This window comes from Herpailurus yagouaroundi, unplaced genomic scaffold (assembly GCF_014898765.1).
Source record: "Herpailurus yagouaroundi ecotype Mexico unplaced genomic scaffold, PumYag 100, whole genome shotgun sequence".
NCBI lineage: Eukaryota > Metazoa > Chordata > Mammalia > Carnivora > Felidae > Herpailurus > Herpailurus yagouaroundi.
This window is the reverse complement of record NW_024412391.1, coordinates 8,866,512-8,884,081: the sequence shown is the minus strand read 5'-3', so window position 1 is coordinate 8,884,081 and position 17,570 is coordinate 8,866,512. Positions and strand designations below refer to the sequence as shown.

Genomic DNA, 17,570 nt, shown 5'->3' with positions numbered 1-17,570 from the left:
TCAGGAAGAAATAGAAAATTTGAGCACACTGATTACCAGTAATAAAATCAAGTCAGTAATCAAAAAGCTCCCAACAAACAAAAGTCTATGAAAAAATGGCTTCACAGATTAATTCTACCAAACATTTAAAGAATACTTATTCTTCTCAAAGTATTCCAAAAAACAGGAAGGAAAGCTTCCAAACTCATTCTGTGAGGTTAGCATTACCCTGATAAAGACAACACAAAAAGAGAAAACTACAGGCCAATATCTCAGATGAACATAAATACAAAATCCTCAACAAAATATTAGCAAACCAAATCCAACAACACATTAAAAAACTCATTTGCCACAATCAAGTGGGATTTATTCCTGGGATGCAAGGGTAATTCAATATTCCCAAATCAATCAACGTGATATATCACATCAACAACAGAAAGGATAAGAACAATATGATCATTTCAACAGATGCAGAAAAAGCATGTGACAAAGTAAAACATCCATTCATGCTAAGAACCCTCAACAAACTAGGTCTAGAAGGAAAATACCTCAACATAATAAAGGCCATATATGAAAACCCACAGCTAACATCACACTCAATGGTGGAAAACTGAGAGATTTTCCCCTAAGATCAGGAAGAACAAGACAAGAACGTTGACTTTCACCACTTTTTTTTTTTTTTTTTTTAGTTTATTTATTTATTTTGAGAGACAGGGAGAGGGAATGGAGGCGGGGCACAGATAGAGAGAGGGAAAGAGAGAAAGAATGCCAAGCAGACTCCCTGCTATCACTGCAGAGCCCAACAGGGGGCTTGAACCCACAAACCGGAGAGATCATGACCTGAGCTGAAATCAAGAGTCAGACGCTCAACCAACTGAGCCACCCAGGCTCCCCTCTCATCACTTTTATTCAACATTGTACTGGAATTCCTAGCTACAGCAATCAGACAACAAAAAGAAATAAAAGGCATCCAAATCAGTTAGAAACAAGTAAAACTTTGACTATCTGCAGATACCTACTAAACATAGAAAACTCTAAAGGCTCCACCAAAAAACTACTGTAACTGATAAATGAATTCAGTAAGGTCACAGGATCCAAAATCAATACACAAAAATCTAGTGCACTTCCATACACTAATAATGAAGTAACAGAAAGAGAAGTTTGAAAAAAATCCCATTTACTACTGCACCGAAATGAATAAGACACCTAGGAATAAACTTAACTACAGTGGTGAATGATTTACATTCTGAAAACCAGAAACACTGATGGAAGAAACTGATGACACAAACAAATGGAAAGATATTTCATGCTCCTGGATTAGGAGAATACTGTTAAAATGTCCATACTATCAACAGCAATATAGGGGTGCCTGGGAGGCTCAGTTGGTTAAGTGTCCAACTTCGGCTCAAGTCATGATGTCACAAGTCATGGATTTGAGCCCCACATCAGGCTCCTTGCTCTCAGCGCAGAGCCTGCTTGACATCCTCTGTCCCACTCTCTCTCTGCCCCTCCCCTGCTTGCATTCTTTCAAAACTAAACAAACATCAAAAACATTTTTCAACATAACTAGAACAAATAATCTTAAAATTGGTATGGAACCACACAAGACCCCAAAGAGCCAAAGCAATCTTGACAAAGAAAAAAAAAAACAACTGGAGTTATCATAATCCCAGATTTTAAGATATACTAAAAAGCTGTGGTAATAAAAACAGTATGGTACTGGCACAAAAACAGACACAGATCAATGGTACAGAACAGAGAGCCCAGAAATAAACCCACAATTATATGGTCAATTAATCTTTAACAAAGGAAGCAAGGATATGCAATGGGAAAAAGTCTCTTCAACGAATGATGTTGGGAAAACTGGACAGCTACATGCGAAAGAATAAAACTGGACCACTTTCTCTACACAAAAATAAACTCAAAATGGATTAAAGACCTAAATGTGAGACCTAAAACCATTAACATCCTAGATGAGAGCACAGGCAGTAAGGTCCCTGACATCGGCCACAGCAACATTTTTCCAGCTATGTCTCCCGAGGCAAGGGCAAAAAAGCAAAAATAAACTATTGGGACTACGTCAAAATAAAAAGCTTTTGGGGGCACCTGGGTGGCTCAGTCAGTTAAGCATCCCACTCTTGATTTTGGCTAGGTCATGATCTCACAGTTCATGAGTTTGAGCCCTATGTCAGGCTCTGCGCTGACAGTGCTGAGCCTGCTTGGGATTCTCTCTCTTTCCCTCTCTCTTTGCTCCTTCCCACCCCACCCCCGTCTCTCCCTATCTCAAAATAAATAAACTTAAAAAATAAAATGAAATGAAATAAAATGAAGTGAAATGAAATAAAATGAAATGAAATGAAATGAAATAAAATAAAATATTTTTGCACAGCAAAGGAAACAATCAGCAAAACAAAAAGGCAACCTACAGAATGGAGAAAGATATTTGCAAATGACATAACCAATAAAGGGTTAGTATCCAAAATATATAAAGAACTGACACAACTCCACACCAAAACAAACAAACAAATAATGCAGGTCAAAAATGGGCAGAAGACATGAACAGACATTTCTCCGAAGAAGACATCCAGATTGCCAACAGACATCTCATCATCAGGGAAATGCAAATCAAAGCCACAAGGAAATAGCACCTCATATCTGTCAGAATGGCTAAAATCAAAAACACAAAAAACAAGTGTTGGTGAGGATGTGGAGAAAAAGAAACACTTGTGCACTGCTGGGGGGAACATAAACTAGTGCAGCCACTGTGGAAGACGGTACGGAGATTCCTCAAAAAATTAAAAACAGAATTACCGTGTGATCTAAAAATAGAAATACACTACTGAGTATTTACCCAAACAACATGAAAACACTATTTTGAAACCATATATGCACCCCTATGTTTATAGCAGCATTACTTACAATAGCCAAATTGTGAAAACAACCCAAGTGTCCATCAATAGACGAATGGATAAAGAGGTGGTGTATATATACAATGGAATATTACTCAGCCATAAAAAGAATGAAATCTTGTCACCTGCAACAACATGGATGGAGCTAGAGGGTACACTGCTAAGTGAAACAAGTCAGTCAGATAAAGGCAAATACCGTATCACTTAACTCATGTGGAATTTAAGAAGCAAAACAAACGTACAAAGAAAAAAAAAGAGAAACCAAAAACACGGACTCTTAACTATAGAGAACAGATGGTTACCAGAAGGGAGGGGGTTGGGGGGAAGGGTGAGGTGGATTAAGAGGACACAACTTGGGGCGCCTGGGTGGCTCAGTCAGTTAACAGTCCAACTCTTGATCTTGGCACAGGTCATAATCTCACGGTTTGTGAGTTCGAGACCCACATGGGGGGCTCTGCACTGACAGCGCAGAGCCTGCTTGGGATTCTCTCTCTCCCCCTCTCTGTCTGCCCCTCCCCCACTTATGAGCACATGCATGTGCACAAGCTTTCAAAATAAACTTAATAAAAAAGAGTATCTGGGGCGCCTGGGTGGCTCAGTCAGTTGAGCATCCGACTTCGACTCAGGTCACAGTCTCGCAGGCTGTGAGTTTGAGCCCCGCATCGGGCTCTGTGCTGACAGTTCACAGTCTGGAGCCTGCTTCGGATTCTGTCTTCCTCTCTCTCTGCCCCTCCCCCACTCGTGCTCTGTCTCTCTCTCTCTCTGTCAAAAATAAATAAACATTTAAAAAAAAATTTTTAAAAAGAGTATACTTTTCTTGATGAAGACTTGAGTAACGTATAGAAATGTTGAATCACTATATTGTATGCCTGAAATTAATATAACACTGCATGCTAAGTATACTGGGATTTAATAAAAAAAACTAAAATGAAATTAATTAATTAATAATAAACAGCTGCACAATTTATGCACTGATCCCCTCATTACTAGGCATTTAGAGGGCTCACAATTCTCTATTATGAATACTGTGCTGATAAACACCTTTGCACTCGTTTTTCCCCAATATTTGGATTTCTTTGGGGAGGAGGATCCTAGATTCTCAAAAGTAGAATTAGCAAATGCAAAGCTTAGTAAATCATACTGCCCAGCTGCTTTCCCAATGTTTAATGATTTATACCACCACTGGAAATATACTAACAATAATTGCAGCTGATATTCACTGAAAGTTTACAACACGTCAGGCACTATTTTGAGCACTTTGCACCTGTTATCTTCTGTAATCCACACAACAGCCACACTACCCCCACTGTACAGAAGAAGAAAGTGGATGTTAATGTTGTCCTGCTACGTTATTATGAAAACAGTTTCACGACTGAAATGGTGTCTCCCCATGGTTTTAAAGTGCATTTCTTCAGTCATGTTCAAAACTGGGCATCTTTCATGTTTACTTTCCTGTGATATACACCCCACACATATATTCCTTCTGTGAATTCATCCTTCCTGTCCTTTGTCCATTTAGGCTCTGAAGTCTGCCCACTTATCAATTTCTTTGAATCATCCTCTCATAAAAATACCTCATGGGCATACCTGCTGAATACTTCCCTGGATTCTGTTTTCCTTTGCTTCTAGTAATTTTTAGACATATACATATTCGATTATTTTAAATAGTCAAAAGGTAACTCTTCCAGTATATCTTAATATTTTCTATTACAAATTTTTATACAACTTAATCTCTTATTAGAAATTATTAGAAAATAACTTCCTCTTCAAATATTTCATATGTACCATTTCTCTATTCTTCCAGATTAAAGATGAAGCTGTCTGAATTTTGTTTGGGAGATGTAATATGCACCAATGTTCAAATAAGCAGTAATTAACAGGAGAAAGAAAACTCACTGCAAGTACAGCACCTGTAAAATATGGGAAATCCTGTGGGATATCCAGAGATATTTTTGTTGTTGACTGATAGACAATGCAACCTATAATAAATACCTAGGAAACCATAAAGGATCACTATCCACCAATTATTACAAGTTTCGAAAAGGCTTAAACTAGTTCCTTGTTGACATTATAAAGGTATATATTGTCCAGAAAATTAGAAAACTGTAAAAGATAAGCAAACATGTAATAGCTCCTCTTTTTAAAGCTACAATTTCTTATTAAACCGTCAAACAGGAAGGTGAAGAAATGAAAATAAAAGTGACTTTGAGTAAAACAGTCAGATGGGTATAACGAACTTCGAAGACTTTCCAAAGCATGCTGAGCTGTACAAAAAAAAAAATCTTAAACTCCACAGACGCTTGAGGAACAATGAACAACATTCACAAATATGGTATTTGTAGTATCAACTATTCATGAGATGCAGTTCTGTGACATGAAACAGCAATTTTTAATTCTGGGTAAACTGCCAGGGCCAACCAGCCACATGCCATGTGAGACTCAGCTCAGCCATGTTGGACTTGACTGTCACCTATGAGCAGTGTCCCCCGTCACGAGAACCAAATGAAACAAAAATCTCCCTAGGTTACTGTCCAGCAACATTTGGAGTTGTTTATCACAGGCTGGAAAAGTGCCTTTTTAGAAAACGACACTTGTTTTAAAGCCATACCAAGTGCTCAGAAACAGATCTTTCAGTTTACCATAAGAATTAAGAAACACTTTCCCTGGCAGAGATGTGCTGTGCACTCCACGTGAAAGGATGTTCTGAGACACTGACACAGGAACAAATCGGAGTACATCAGTCTTGGGATCTCCGCCACTCTCTCTTCCCCCCTCCCCTGCCTGCACCTCTACCGGGATCCCAGGGAGCACAGACTAGTGGAGGAGGTGACGGACACGGGGACAGCGGTACCCTGGGAAGTCTGAAAGGTACTCTGCCGGAATGGCCAGAAAGCAGAGGTTCTCTAGTTCAGAAACGCAAGCTAAACAGCCACACGTACCTGTGGTGCCCCCGACAGGCCGTGGCCGGGCCACCGATGGCATCTCTTCAGGGTAGATCCCTCGGGCAGCGAACGGGGCGTCAGCCGATGCCTGTGTCTGCTGAGACTCAGAAGGCACCAGCTCCGAAGACGGCAGCAAACCGGGGCCAAAACCTGGTCTGAAGGCAAAGCAAGCCCAAGCATCAGAACCGCACTGGACCCTGACTCTGGCATTTTATTAACTCCACCTTCCATGCTACAGAAAAAGAAGACCTATCTATTGGTGTAGTATCATCTCCTCTCCCACAGCACAGAAATGTTTCCTGTTTGCTCCCTGACATATCTTCAGTACTAAGTACGGTGCCTGGAATAGAGCTGATGCCAGATGACTGAAGAAGAAATGCCCTCATTTACAGACCAAAAGCAGGTGCAGGTCAAGTTCCAGGGCCTGTACGTCTCCAGCCTTGGACTAAAGTGCTGGTTCCCAATCTCGGCTGCACATGAGCATCCCCTGGAGAGCTTTCAAAAACCCTGATAGCCGTGCTGCACCCCAGACTAATGAAAACAGAATCTCTAGAGGTGAAACCCAGACAGAGCAGTTTTTAAAGCTCCAATGATGATCCTGCTATTCATTAAGGCTGAAAACCAGTGCTCTAAAGCGGGGATTCTCAAACTTTTTAGTCTTGGGACCCCTTTCCACTCAAAAACTATTAAGGGACTCCTGAGAATTTGTGTTTCTGTGGATAGATATTTACTGCATTCAGAATTAAAACTAAAACTTTTTTAAATAAGTATTTTCAAAATTCATTTAAAAATAACGGGGTGCCTGGGTGGCTTGGTTGGTTAAGCGTCCGACTTCGGCTCAGGTCATGATCTCACGGTCCATGGGTTCGAGCCCCGCGTTGGGTTCTGTGCTGACAGCTCAGAGCCTGGAGCCTATTTCAGCTTCTGTGTCTCCCTCTCTCTCTGCCCCTCCCCTGTTCATGCTCTGTCTCTGTCTCAAAAATAAATAAATGTTTAAAAAAATTTTTTTAAAAAATAACAATATTGAGGTGCCTGGGTGGCTCATTCAGTTAAATGTCCGACTTCAGCTCAAGTCATTATCTCGTGGTGAGTTCGAGCCCCGCGTCGGGCTCTGTGCTGACAGCTCGGAGCCTGAAGCCTGTTTTGGATTCTGTGTCTCCCTCTCTCTCTGCCCCTCCCCTGCTCATGCTCTGTCTCTGTCTCAAAAATAAATAAAACATTTTTTAAAAAATTTTAAATAACAATATTAAGCATCTCACATGTTAACATTTTCTCAAGTAGTCAACGATATCTTCTAACCCATTCCCCCCAAAAAAGTAGTTTTACTTTTTTTCAAATTTCCTTAATAGAAGATATCTGGATTCTCATATACCTTGTATTCAATCAGTTGCTGTAAGTTATTTTTTTAAATGCATTTATTTTGAGAGAGAAAGAGTGTGTGCACCTGAGCAGGGGAGGGGTGGAGAGAGAGGGAGAAAGAGAATCCCAAGCAGGCTCTACGTGGTCAATGCAGAGCCCGATGCAGGGCTCAATCTCACGAATACTGAGATTGTGACCTAAGCCAAAATCAGGAGTCGGATGCTTAGCTGACTGAGCAACACAGTCCCTGTAAGTTATTTAAAGAAGATGATCTGACTTCACATAAATACATAGTTGGATAGGAAGATTTTATTTTTTTATTTTCATTTTTTTGGATACGGAAGATCCTAATAGGCTTTTCAGATAATATTCAAATAATATTTCAGACAAATATTCTTCTTTGACATACCGGAACTCAGCAAAGTTTCCTCAAGGGTTAGTGGCAATATACAATCTGAAGAGTATCAATTAACTTTTCATACTCAGGTATATTCAAACCCACTACTAGTTTGCACTTTGAATGGACCCATGCACGACTTTCTTTGTTTTCTTTTTTTAGTTTTTTCAATGTTTGTTTATTTTTTCAGAGAGAGAGACAGAGACATGAGCAGGGGAAGGGCAGAGAGAGGGAGACACCATCTGAAGCAGGCTCCAGGCTCTGAGCTGTCAGCACAGGGCCCAACACAGAGCTCGAACCCACGAACCATGAGATCATGACCTGAGCCGATGTCTGATGTCTGACCGACCGAGCCACCCAGGCGCCCTGAGATTTTGACATGAGTCATTTGGAAAATATCAGTGCCATGCTTTATGTAGACTTTCCAGATATTGACACATTTCATTTCAGAGTACCAAAAATCACATTCATTAGCATCACCACTGAGCTCATCAGAAAAAAATCCTTTAAGCACTAGGAAGCTGTCAAGCACCTAGTGGCAGACAAGTTTCCAAAATTCAAATTTTCACTTGAAGCCTCAATTTTATCACTGGCAACAAATCCTGCCCGCTATTTTTCTTGACGTGACAGGCTCTCTTCCTTTATTTTCAAGACAGTGGCTGCCAAACAACCCGAGTCTGAATAACAATGTCATCTGATGGTCTCCTCAAACAAAAAATATGGCAGCAGTTCAGATGAGTTCTTAACTCCCACAACGGAACAAGTGCTTCTCCTTCACAATTCCGTTCTCTGCAAAGCGCTTTATGAGTCTTTCCTCCTTTGTCCTACAGACTATTAAAGACTCAAGGGTTTAGGTTTAAAAAAAAAAAGAATAATTTTTACTACTTCATCAAGAACATACTGCATAACCAAAACACCGGCGTTCTGAAAACGTTGTGATTGCACAGTGGTAAAGAATACAATGACCACTTGGGCCGTGTGGTGCCACTGATTCATGATAAGGGTCATGCAGTTTCATCCACCGCTGCTTCTGTGCCTCAGTGTAATCATCAACAATTAAAAAGATCAAATAATGTTTTAGTATTATTATGAACCACGGTTTGGACTTCACAGGCAGCCCCCCCCCCCCAAAAGGTCTCAGGGACCATCACGGGTCTGAGAATCCCACCTTGAGAACCACTCTTCTAAAGAAATTCAAGAATGAAAAAGCATGATAGCTTAATTACGGTGCTTTGCAAATGACAGTCAACCAGGAATTAACAGATCAAACTAGTTTGATGAGAACACAGACTGACTTCGCCTGTATTCTGTAGCATTATTTCCAGAGCATATCTCATAAATTGAAACCCAAAGCTATTTATGTATTGCTCTCTTTAGATAACTGCGACTGTTTTAGATTGACCTGAGAGAGAGAAGTCTGGTATCTCTGACCTTACAGATCTAAAAGGCACACTTTTCCTTCAACATCTGGATGTTGGGAGTTCACATAATCTCCTCATCTCCTGACCCTCTTGACCATCCACCAAAGAACTAGCTCTTGCCCTTTCCTTATTTCTACTTTGCCCAATTATCCTCCTCCCGCCTACGTGGACGTCGTTTTTATCCTAAATTGTGTGTTCGGATACTTCCGTGTGATCCAAATCCCCCAGAACCCTTTAATGTAACTGTAAAATTGGTCATCCAAACCAGAACACTTTTCAGAGTGGAAGTTACTAGTATCTATGCCAGAAAAAGAGGTGTAAACTGAACTGAACTGGGCAAACCAGATCACATGGCCCCCATCGTTAACTTCACATGCTCCCTTTATCTCTGTTGCTTGTGGACCACAAAGCAGTGCCTGGGCTGGGGAAAAATAAAACAAGCCCCTCTGAAAATGAGGACAAACAAAAGACAGAAAAAAATGAGGAAACCAGATAACATTCCTACTTCTGTGTGACTTCTGGTGATTGAAAGAATAGTCGACAGGTGCCTGGGTGGCTCAGATGGTTAAGCATCTGACTCTTGCTTTTGGTTCAGGTCATGATCCCACAGCTTCTGAGTTTGAGCCCTACATCAGTCTCCATGCTATCAGCACAGAAACTACTTGGAATTCTCTCTCTCTCTCTCTCTCTCTCTGCCCCTCCCCGACTCACGTGCACCTGTGTGTACACTCTCTCGCAAAATAAACCAAATAAAAAAGAACAGTTGATTATGATTTCTGCAATTAACTCTGGTTTTCTGCAATTCCCGCTTTGTAATAAATCATTTGTCCACTCATGTGTGAGTCTGCTTATGGATTCTCTATTCTGTTCCTTTGGTCTATTTGTCTAGCTTTATAGCAATACAACACTGTCTGAATTACCTTACAGCAATTTACAACTTTCAGATTATTCCTCATACCCTGTTCTTTTTCCTCAAAGTGTCTTGAATATTGTTGGCCCTTCACATTTCTACAGAAGTTTTAAAATCAGCTTGTCAGTTTCCACATTTAAAAAAAAAAAAAAACAATAAATGACTAGGATTTTAAATGGGATCACAATGAATCTGTAGATCACTTAGGGAAGACTGATATTTTTAATATACTGAGTTACCCAATCCATGAACATTTTCTTTAGAGGGCTTGACTATTTTTGGTGAGATGAATACTGAGATATTTTATGTTTCTGAATGCTATTTTATGTAGTATGTGTAAAAGTTTTTATTTTGTCTGATGCCCATAACAGAAATAAAAGAGATTTTTTTTGTATACTGATCTTATATCCAGCTACTTTGTAATTTATCTATCTTGCTAAATTCTCTTAATTCTAACAATTTATGTGTTGACATTTTAGGTATTTCTACTAAAAAAAATTATATCATTTGAGAATAATAACAGTATTATTTCTTTCCTAGAATTCCTTAATCTCTTCCTTCCCTTCCCTTCTTCCCTCCCTCTCTCTCTCTGTCTCTTTCTTTCTTTGCTTTATTACACTATCAAGAACCCCAGGACAAAGTTGATTAGAGGTAATATAATCTTTGCTGAGATAACTATAACCAGATTAGACAAGTTCAATTCTATTCTTTGTTTGCTAAGATTTTTACCATGAATGGACGTTGAATTTTATCAAATGCTATATTTAGTGGAATAAGATTCCCCTCCTTTATTCTCAAAACAGTGAATTACATTGATTTTTTATTTAATTTTTTTATTATTATTTTTTAAGTAGGTCCCATGCCCTGTGTGGAGCCCAATGTGGGGCTTGAATTCACAACCCTGAGATCCCCTGAGATCAAGACCTGAGCAGAGATCAAGAGTCAGATGCTCAACTGACTGAGCCACCCAGGCACCCCTAGATTGGTTGATTTTGTTTTTTAAATGTTAAATTACCCTTGCATTGTTGGAATAAATCTAATTTGGCTGTGATAGGACATCCTTCCATATACAATACTGGATATCTTTGCTAATATTTAAGTTTCTGCACCTATGTTATGTTCACAAGTAAAATTGGCCCGTAATGTTTTCTTTCTTACAATGTCCTTGTCCTTGTCTCCTCCTTGATAGAGGAAGAATGAGGTTGGAGGTTGGCGGGGGGCACCTGGGTGGCTCAATCAGTTAAGCATCTGACTTTGGCTCAGGTCATGATCTCGCAGTCTGTGAGTCTGAGCCCTGCGTCGGGCTCTGTGCTGACAGCTCAGAGCCCGGAGCCTGCTTTGGATTCTGTGTCTCCTTCTCTCTCTGCTCCTCCACCTCTCACGCTCTGTCTCTCTGTCTCAAAATTAAATAAACATTAAAAATAATAATGAAATAAATAAAAAGAATGAGGTGGGGAGCATTCTCTGTTCTTATATTCTTTAAAAGAATTTGTAGAACACTGGCGCATTTTCTTCCTTCAGTATCTGTAGTAGAATTCACCGTTAAAGCCAAAGTTTTCTTTGTGGGCAGGATTTTAGTAATGATTTCAATTTCTTTAATAGTTACATGTCAATTCAGATATTCTCTTTCCAGGAATTTTTCCATTTTAAATTTATTAACAAAAAGGTTCAGAAAATCTTAATTCCTATAAAATCTTTTAAAAAATCTGTCTTTTAAAAATCTATCAAAATCTTTTTAATTTTTGAAAGATCTGGATTAATATGTCCTTTTCCATTCCTCTTATTGATAATGTTACACAGCTTACTTGATCAAGCTCTTCAGAGATTTATCAATTTCATTAGTTTTCAAAGAAGTAACTTTTAGCCTTGTCGATCTTCTCTATTATGGTATTTGTTTTCTATTTCATTAATTTCTATTCTTATTTTTATTATTTCCTTCCTTCTACTTCCTTTAGGTTTAATTAGACCTTTTTTTTTTTTTTTTACATTGAGATGGATGCTTAGATCACTGGTATTCAGCCATTTTTCTTTTCAAATGTATTTTGATTCATTTAAGGCATCAAAGTCCCCGCAAAGCCTGGCTTTATCCCACAACTTTCACTATGTCAAATTTTCAAGACTCCAAGGCCCAGGGGTCTGCCCAAAGTCTTGCTCAGGTCCTCAGTCACCTCTTCCGGGATTAGCAGGCACCCCAGGGAGAAAGTTCACCCAAAAGGCAGGGCTCCTTTCTCTGGACTCCCTGGATCTTGGCCCCATACCATTCCATTGCCCTGTTAGCTATCTGGGTTTTATTTTAAAATCTTGTCTGGCTTTTCCAGATGCCCTGAGCAAACAATCTAGCCTGTCTTTACTGGAAGCAGAACTTAAAATTCCACCTTTTTTCTCCTCTTCAGGTTAACTCAAGAGAACACACAACCCAGAGGTTTGCATCTGCTCATATTAGCTAAAAGAAACGAGTTTACAAAATTTGTAAAAACCAGTCGATGTGAGGAAGTCCTAATGTATTTTCTCCCAAAAACTTTACCTTGGCAATGGGCCTGATGGGGGAGTCATTCCATAGTCTTCATATCTCTGGAAGAAAAGCAAAAGGAAATGAAGATTAACATGCAACACTTATTAGAAAGTGACAACAGCAAACTTACAAGTTTAGGTTTGCAGGATCAACTTTCAGGAGAATTATTTTCTCATAAAAAGTTGGCACGGCATTGAGGCATTCTGCCATCAAATAATACCAGAAGTTTCAGCTTGGGGAACTGGGCTACCACGCTTTAAACACACACACACACACACACACACACACACACACACACACACACAACTATTTTCTAGAACTTTCTTTCTTTTATAAAAGAATGAGTAACAGATAGCCTTTCTGCAGCTTCTCTTCCCTACAGGCTCATTCTCTACAAATCTGTACCTTCTAAAAAGGTCGGCCTTGATGGCCACACTTAGTACAAATGCCCCCATCAATGTGGGCATGATCATTCCCAGAACCAGTGGGTGTCCAATAGCAATTCAAATACACTCACAAAAGTAAAGTATGTGAATGCTGCACCATGTTGTGGAACAATGTGAAAAAAGAAAAAATACAAAGAGAACCAGAAATTAGAGAGACTCTTAAAGACGAGGTGAACACTTTCAGTTTCTGATAGTTTTCCTGTTCCAAAGAGCCCAGCCATCCTCTGTCCTTGTGTTCCATCCAGGGCCCCAGAGCCTTCCAATTAACTCTTCCTACTTGAGCTAATCTCAAGTATTCTTTGGCTAAATCAATGTCAATATGGCATCAGATTCAAATAAACGTGTATCTGTTGCATTCCTCATGAAATCAACACACCCTGTCCCTATCATACGTTGTACTCCTCTTCCAACGGTTCTTTCAACAACTGTGAATTGTTATTTTGGAACCAGATATTTCAGCAGAACAATAACTCTGGACAGAGTCCATCCAAGTTCAGTCAGTTTGAACCAACTGGTTGTCCAGGTTCTAGTGTTCCAAGTTCCTAAGTCAGCCTTGCTTCTGGACCTGTCCCCATTTTAGATCTTTTTTTCTTTTTCAAATCTGCCATTTCATGAATTATTATTTTGTGGTAAGTGCTATGAGCACTAACTCAGACCCCAGTAACAGTACAGTAACAAAGGGCTCACTACCTCTATTTTATAGATGAAATCAACTCACAAGGAACTTAAGTAATTTCCTCCTAGTAAGTCCAGGCTTAATAATAAAAGACCATGCTTTTAACCACTACACTACACTGCCCATGGTTGCCAACCAGATTTCCCCCCTTGAATTAATCTCTACTTTGTGAAGAAAAGGAGAGGCTTTGGAGTCAAACAGACTGACAAAGCTACTCGACTTCCCTGGGCCTATTTCCTGATGCCAAGAAGAATAGAATGAACCCTACACCTCATAGAGTTTGATGGGATTATTACGTCCGAAACTATGCTCAAATTACCTCACCTTTTGAACCTTTCTGTTCCCATCCCCTTGGCAGAGGGAGGGGGATTAGAACCTTGCAGAGTTCCCCAACTGATGTAAAATAGCCAGAATAGAAGGAAAAGGAGTTTCAATTCCTTCTCCAAATAATTAAAGGGAAATCTGAGACCAGATAAAGATTATTCCCAGCAGCCCTTCTGCTTCTCAGCAGAGTTTGAGTTTTTTAAACACATTCATATGCAAAATAAAACAAAACAAAAAAAGATGGAAGTTTATGTATCAGCATTTCAGGAGGTCCGGTAAGTAATAAACTAAAAGACAAACAGTAAAAAAATAGCTGTCCACTCTTCACATGTTTTGCTATTGTGGCGCCAGGCATTTCAACTCTATTATAATCAGAAAAAGAAAGTGCTTTGTCCAGAGGCTGCATGCCCCGATGAAAGGTTTACAAAAAAAATCACAGGGGCCCCTGAGTGGCTCAGTTGGTTAAGAGCCCAACTTCAGCTCAGGTCACGATCTCACAGTTTGTGGGTTCAAGACCTGCATCGGGCTCTGTGCTGACAGCTCAGAGCCTGGAGCCTGCTTCCGATTCTGTGTCTCCCTCTCTCTCTGCCCCTCCCGTGCTCGTGCTCTCTCTCTCAAAAATAAACAAACATTAACTTTTTTTTTTTAAATCACAGACATAATGACAGGTGTTTAAGTGGGTCACACCTGTATAAATCTTTGGGGGATGAAATAGAATTGTATGGTTTCAACAAGCGACATCAAATAAAACTCCCATTTTAATGCATCCCTTCTTTCTATTTATGAAACAGGCCAACAGAGCAAGAAGGCACATTAAATGGTTGGTGGAATCTGGGATGAGTCGTAAAATGTCCTGGTTCAGGCATCCACACTCGGTCCTTAGAAGACTGTTCCAGGGAGGTGAACTTTACTCAGGAAAGCAGAAATACACCTATCAAGTGGCCTCCGCACCAATGCGTAACTAATACCCTTACACCAGCAACACAGAAAGAGTAAAAATGTCATCAGATGGTAAACAAAGGCCCATCCCTGTGGTCACTGAAGACACTTTGAAATCCACATTCTTATAGTTTTTACTGCAGTCAGAAGGAAATAAGGGGTAATCAGGTTCCTCCTGGAAACAAACAGTAATTTATGACCAATTTATAAACTTGATAAAATTATATTAGATATGCACAGACACACCTGTGATTCTGGTTTTCTACTATATCAAACTGCTATCATCATCAAAATACATAAGGGTAACACCAAAGGTCCATGATGAGAAAACCACTCAGTAACAGTGTTTACGAAAATCTTGCTATGGAGGTGAGATCTTGATTAAGATAGTAGATTAAGGCACTATCACAGAATTGTTCATCTCCAACACCTATCAACAACGAACAAATAATAAAAGTAATAACCCAAATCAGTAAAAAAATTATTGCTAAAATTCATCAGCAGAAACCAAACAAGCAAATAAAGGAACAGATTCATGCTATAAATGGAGGAAAGTAGTGGCCAGGAGAAAAAAAGGGCTATGGCTGAATAATGACTGATATAGTAAGAATAGCAATTCTTTTCTTTTTTCTTTTTGAGAGAGAGAGAGAGCCAGAGTGCAAGTGGGGAAAGCGCAGAGAGAGAGAGAGAGGGAGAGAGCATCTCAAACAGGTTCCACACCCAGGACAGAGCCCGAAGTGGGGCTCAGTCTCACAACTGTGAGATCATGACCTGAGCTGAAATAAAGAATCCAGTGCTTAACTGACTGAGCCACCCAGGCATCCCTCAATTCTTTTTTTTAAGTTCAAAGATGAGATGATACAACAACAGAATGAATGGAAATGAGGAACCAAAGAACTGAAGTAATTTGGTACCAAATTATGTGTGGAAATGATTTGAGGACCAAAACAAAGCCATTAAGACTCTAAGAAATCAACTAGCAGGGGAAATAACAAATATGGCTTAAAATCAAATCGATGCCACACAGAAAAGGCCCATGATAATTATAATGAAGGCAGAGAAACCAGGACAAAGTAGCTAAGGCAATTAGAGATAAAAGGATAGGTACAAGAAACAAAGATGAGCCAACACGAAGATAATTGGTATCTTTGACTTCAATAATTAGAGTAAGAAAATTATTTTTCAGATACAAAAGAAAGTTTCCCTGAAGTGAATGAAAGAACTGAATCTGAAGATAAAACGGCCACTGGTTATTTGGGGAGGGGGGGAGGGGGAATGATTCAGAAAAACTGGCTGAGTGCCCAGAATTATTTACGCTTCCTGACACGTAGGGTACATCCATCTGTTATCAGGAAAGGGGAAATTAAGACGGCCATGGATTTCTTCGCAGAACAATTCAAAAAGCATTAGGAGGAGAGAGAAGTACCAGATAGATGGCAGCAGTGAACAAGGTCATGTCAGAAAGTGAGATGAGAACTCTTCCTTTGGAAAACTCCAGACTAAGTCAAGCAGCTCCCACAGATTTCCCTCTCCAGCCAGGTCCTCCTGTCCTCCATAGGAGGCATCTCCTATGTCAGCCTCCCAGCTCCCCAGCCTGCTCAACACCAGTATATGGCATTTTACATATCAGCCACCACCCTGACATCCTCCATTCAAGACCAGGAGCAGAGGGACTATTAGGAAGCTCTTGCAATGATGGTAAGAGACGATGGTGGCTCCAATCAAGGTAAGCCAGAGGACTTGAGAGGAACAATCTATAACAATGCAGCATGTTTAACTGACCCCAACTCCCTGTCCGTGCCCTTCGGCATCTTGCCCTTAATGTCTCCCTGCTGGGGCATTTGGGTGGCTCAGTTGGTTAAGCATCCAACTTCAGCTCAGGTCATGATCTCCTAGTTCGTGGGTTCGAGTCCTGTGTCGAGCCCTGTGCTGACAGCCTGGAGCCTGCTCTGAATTCTGTCTCCCTCTCTGTCCCTCCCTCGCTCAGGCTCTGTTTCTGTCTCTCAGAAATAAATAAATGTTAAAAAAAAAAATGTTTCCCTGCTTCTGGTCTTGCCCTCTAACAAACCATTCTCCAGTCTAAAATGAGAGCAATCTGTCAAACAGGCACACCAAATCATGTCTTTAGCCTGCTCAAAACTCTTCAGTACCCACCACTACCCTCAGGATAAGGTCTAGGCTCTATCCCATCAGCTTCTTGCTTTCTCTCTTCTGCCTCATGTCTCACCACTCTTACTTCTAGCTGTTAGTCACCCAAAACTGATTTCATTGTTAAGAACATTTGGGGGCAAAAATATAAACAGGTTTATTTCATTATAATTGATATACAATGAACTGCACATATTTACGTATATGAATTGATCAATTCTGCCATCTGTTTGTACCTGCAAACCATGCCCAACAAGATAATGAACATATCCATCACCACCCAAGTTTCCTGGTGACCCTCTGTAATCCCTCTGTCCCACACCCTTTCCTAAACCCACCCCCTCCTTAGGCAACCACTGATCTGCTGTCACGAGTTTGTATTTTCTAGAATTATATATAAACAGAATTATACAATATGCACTTTCTTGTTGTCAAGAGGGTAGCTTCTTTCCCTACCATTTTGTCATACATATAAATAACTCAATCCTTTTTACTAACGAGTAGTATTCCACTACATAAATACGGTACAATTTGTTTATCTCTTCACCTGTTGATGTGCATTTGAGTTGATTCCAGTTTGAGTCTATGACAAATAAAGTTGTCACAAC

General features: G+C 39.9%; 1 protein-coding gene across 2 annotated transcripts in view; it reads right to left on the bottom strand.

The window, feature by feature from the left end:
- The window catches only part of KIAA1549 (KIAA1549 ortholog), a 93,628-nt gene that overhangs the window by 14,194 nt on the left and 61,864 nt on the right, over positions 1–17,570 (bottom strand). For both annotated transcript variants that reach the window (XR_005789151.1, XM_040471834.1), the window contains exons 16-17: positions 12,442–12,488; positions 5,828–5,985 (exon numbers count right to left, since the gene is read on the bottom strand). Coding sequence is in view for 1 of the 2 variants with exons in the window: in XM_040471834.1 (XP_040327768.1) it covers positions 5,828–5,985; positions 12,442–12,488 (205 nt within the window). In the remaining variant the exon portion in view is untranslated. The remainder of the gene's footprint in view (positions 1–5,827; positions 5,986–12,441; positions 12,489–17,570) is intronic.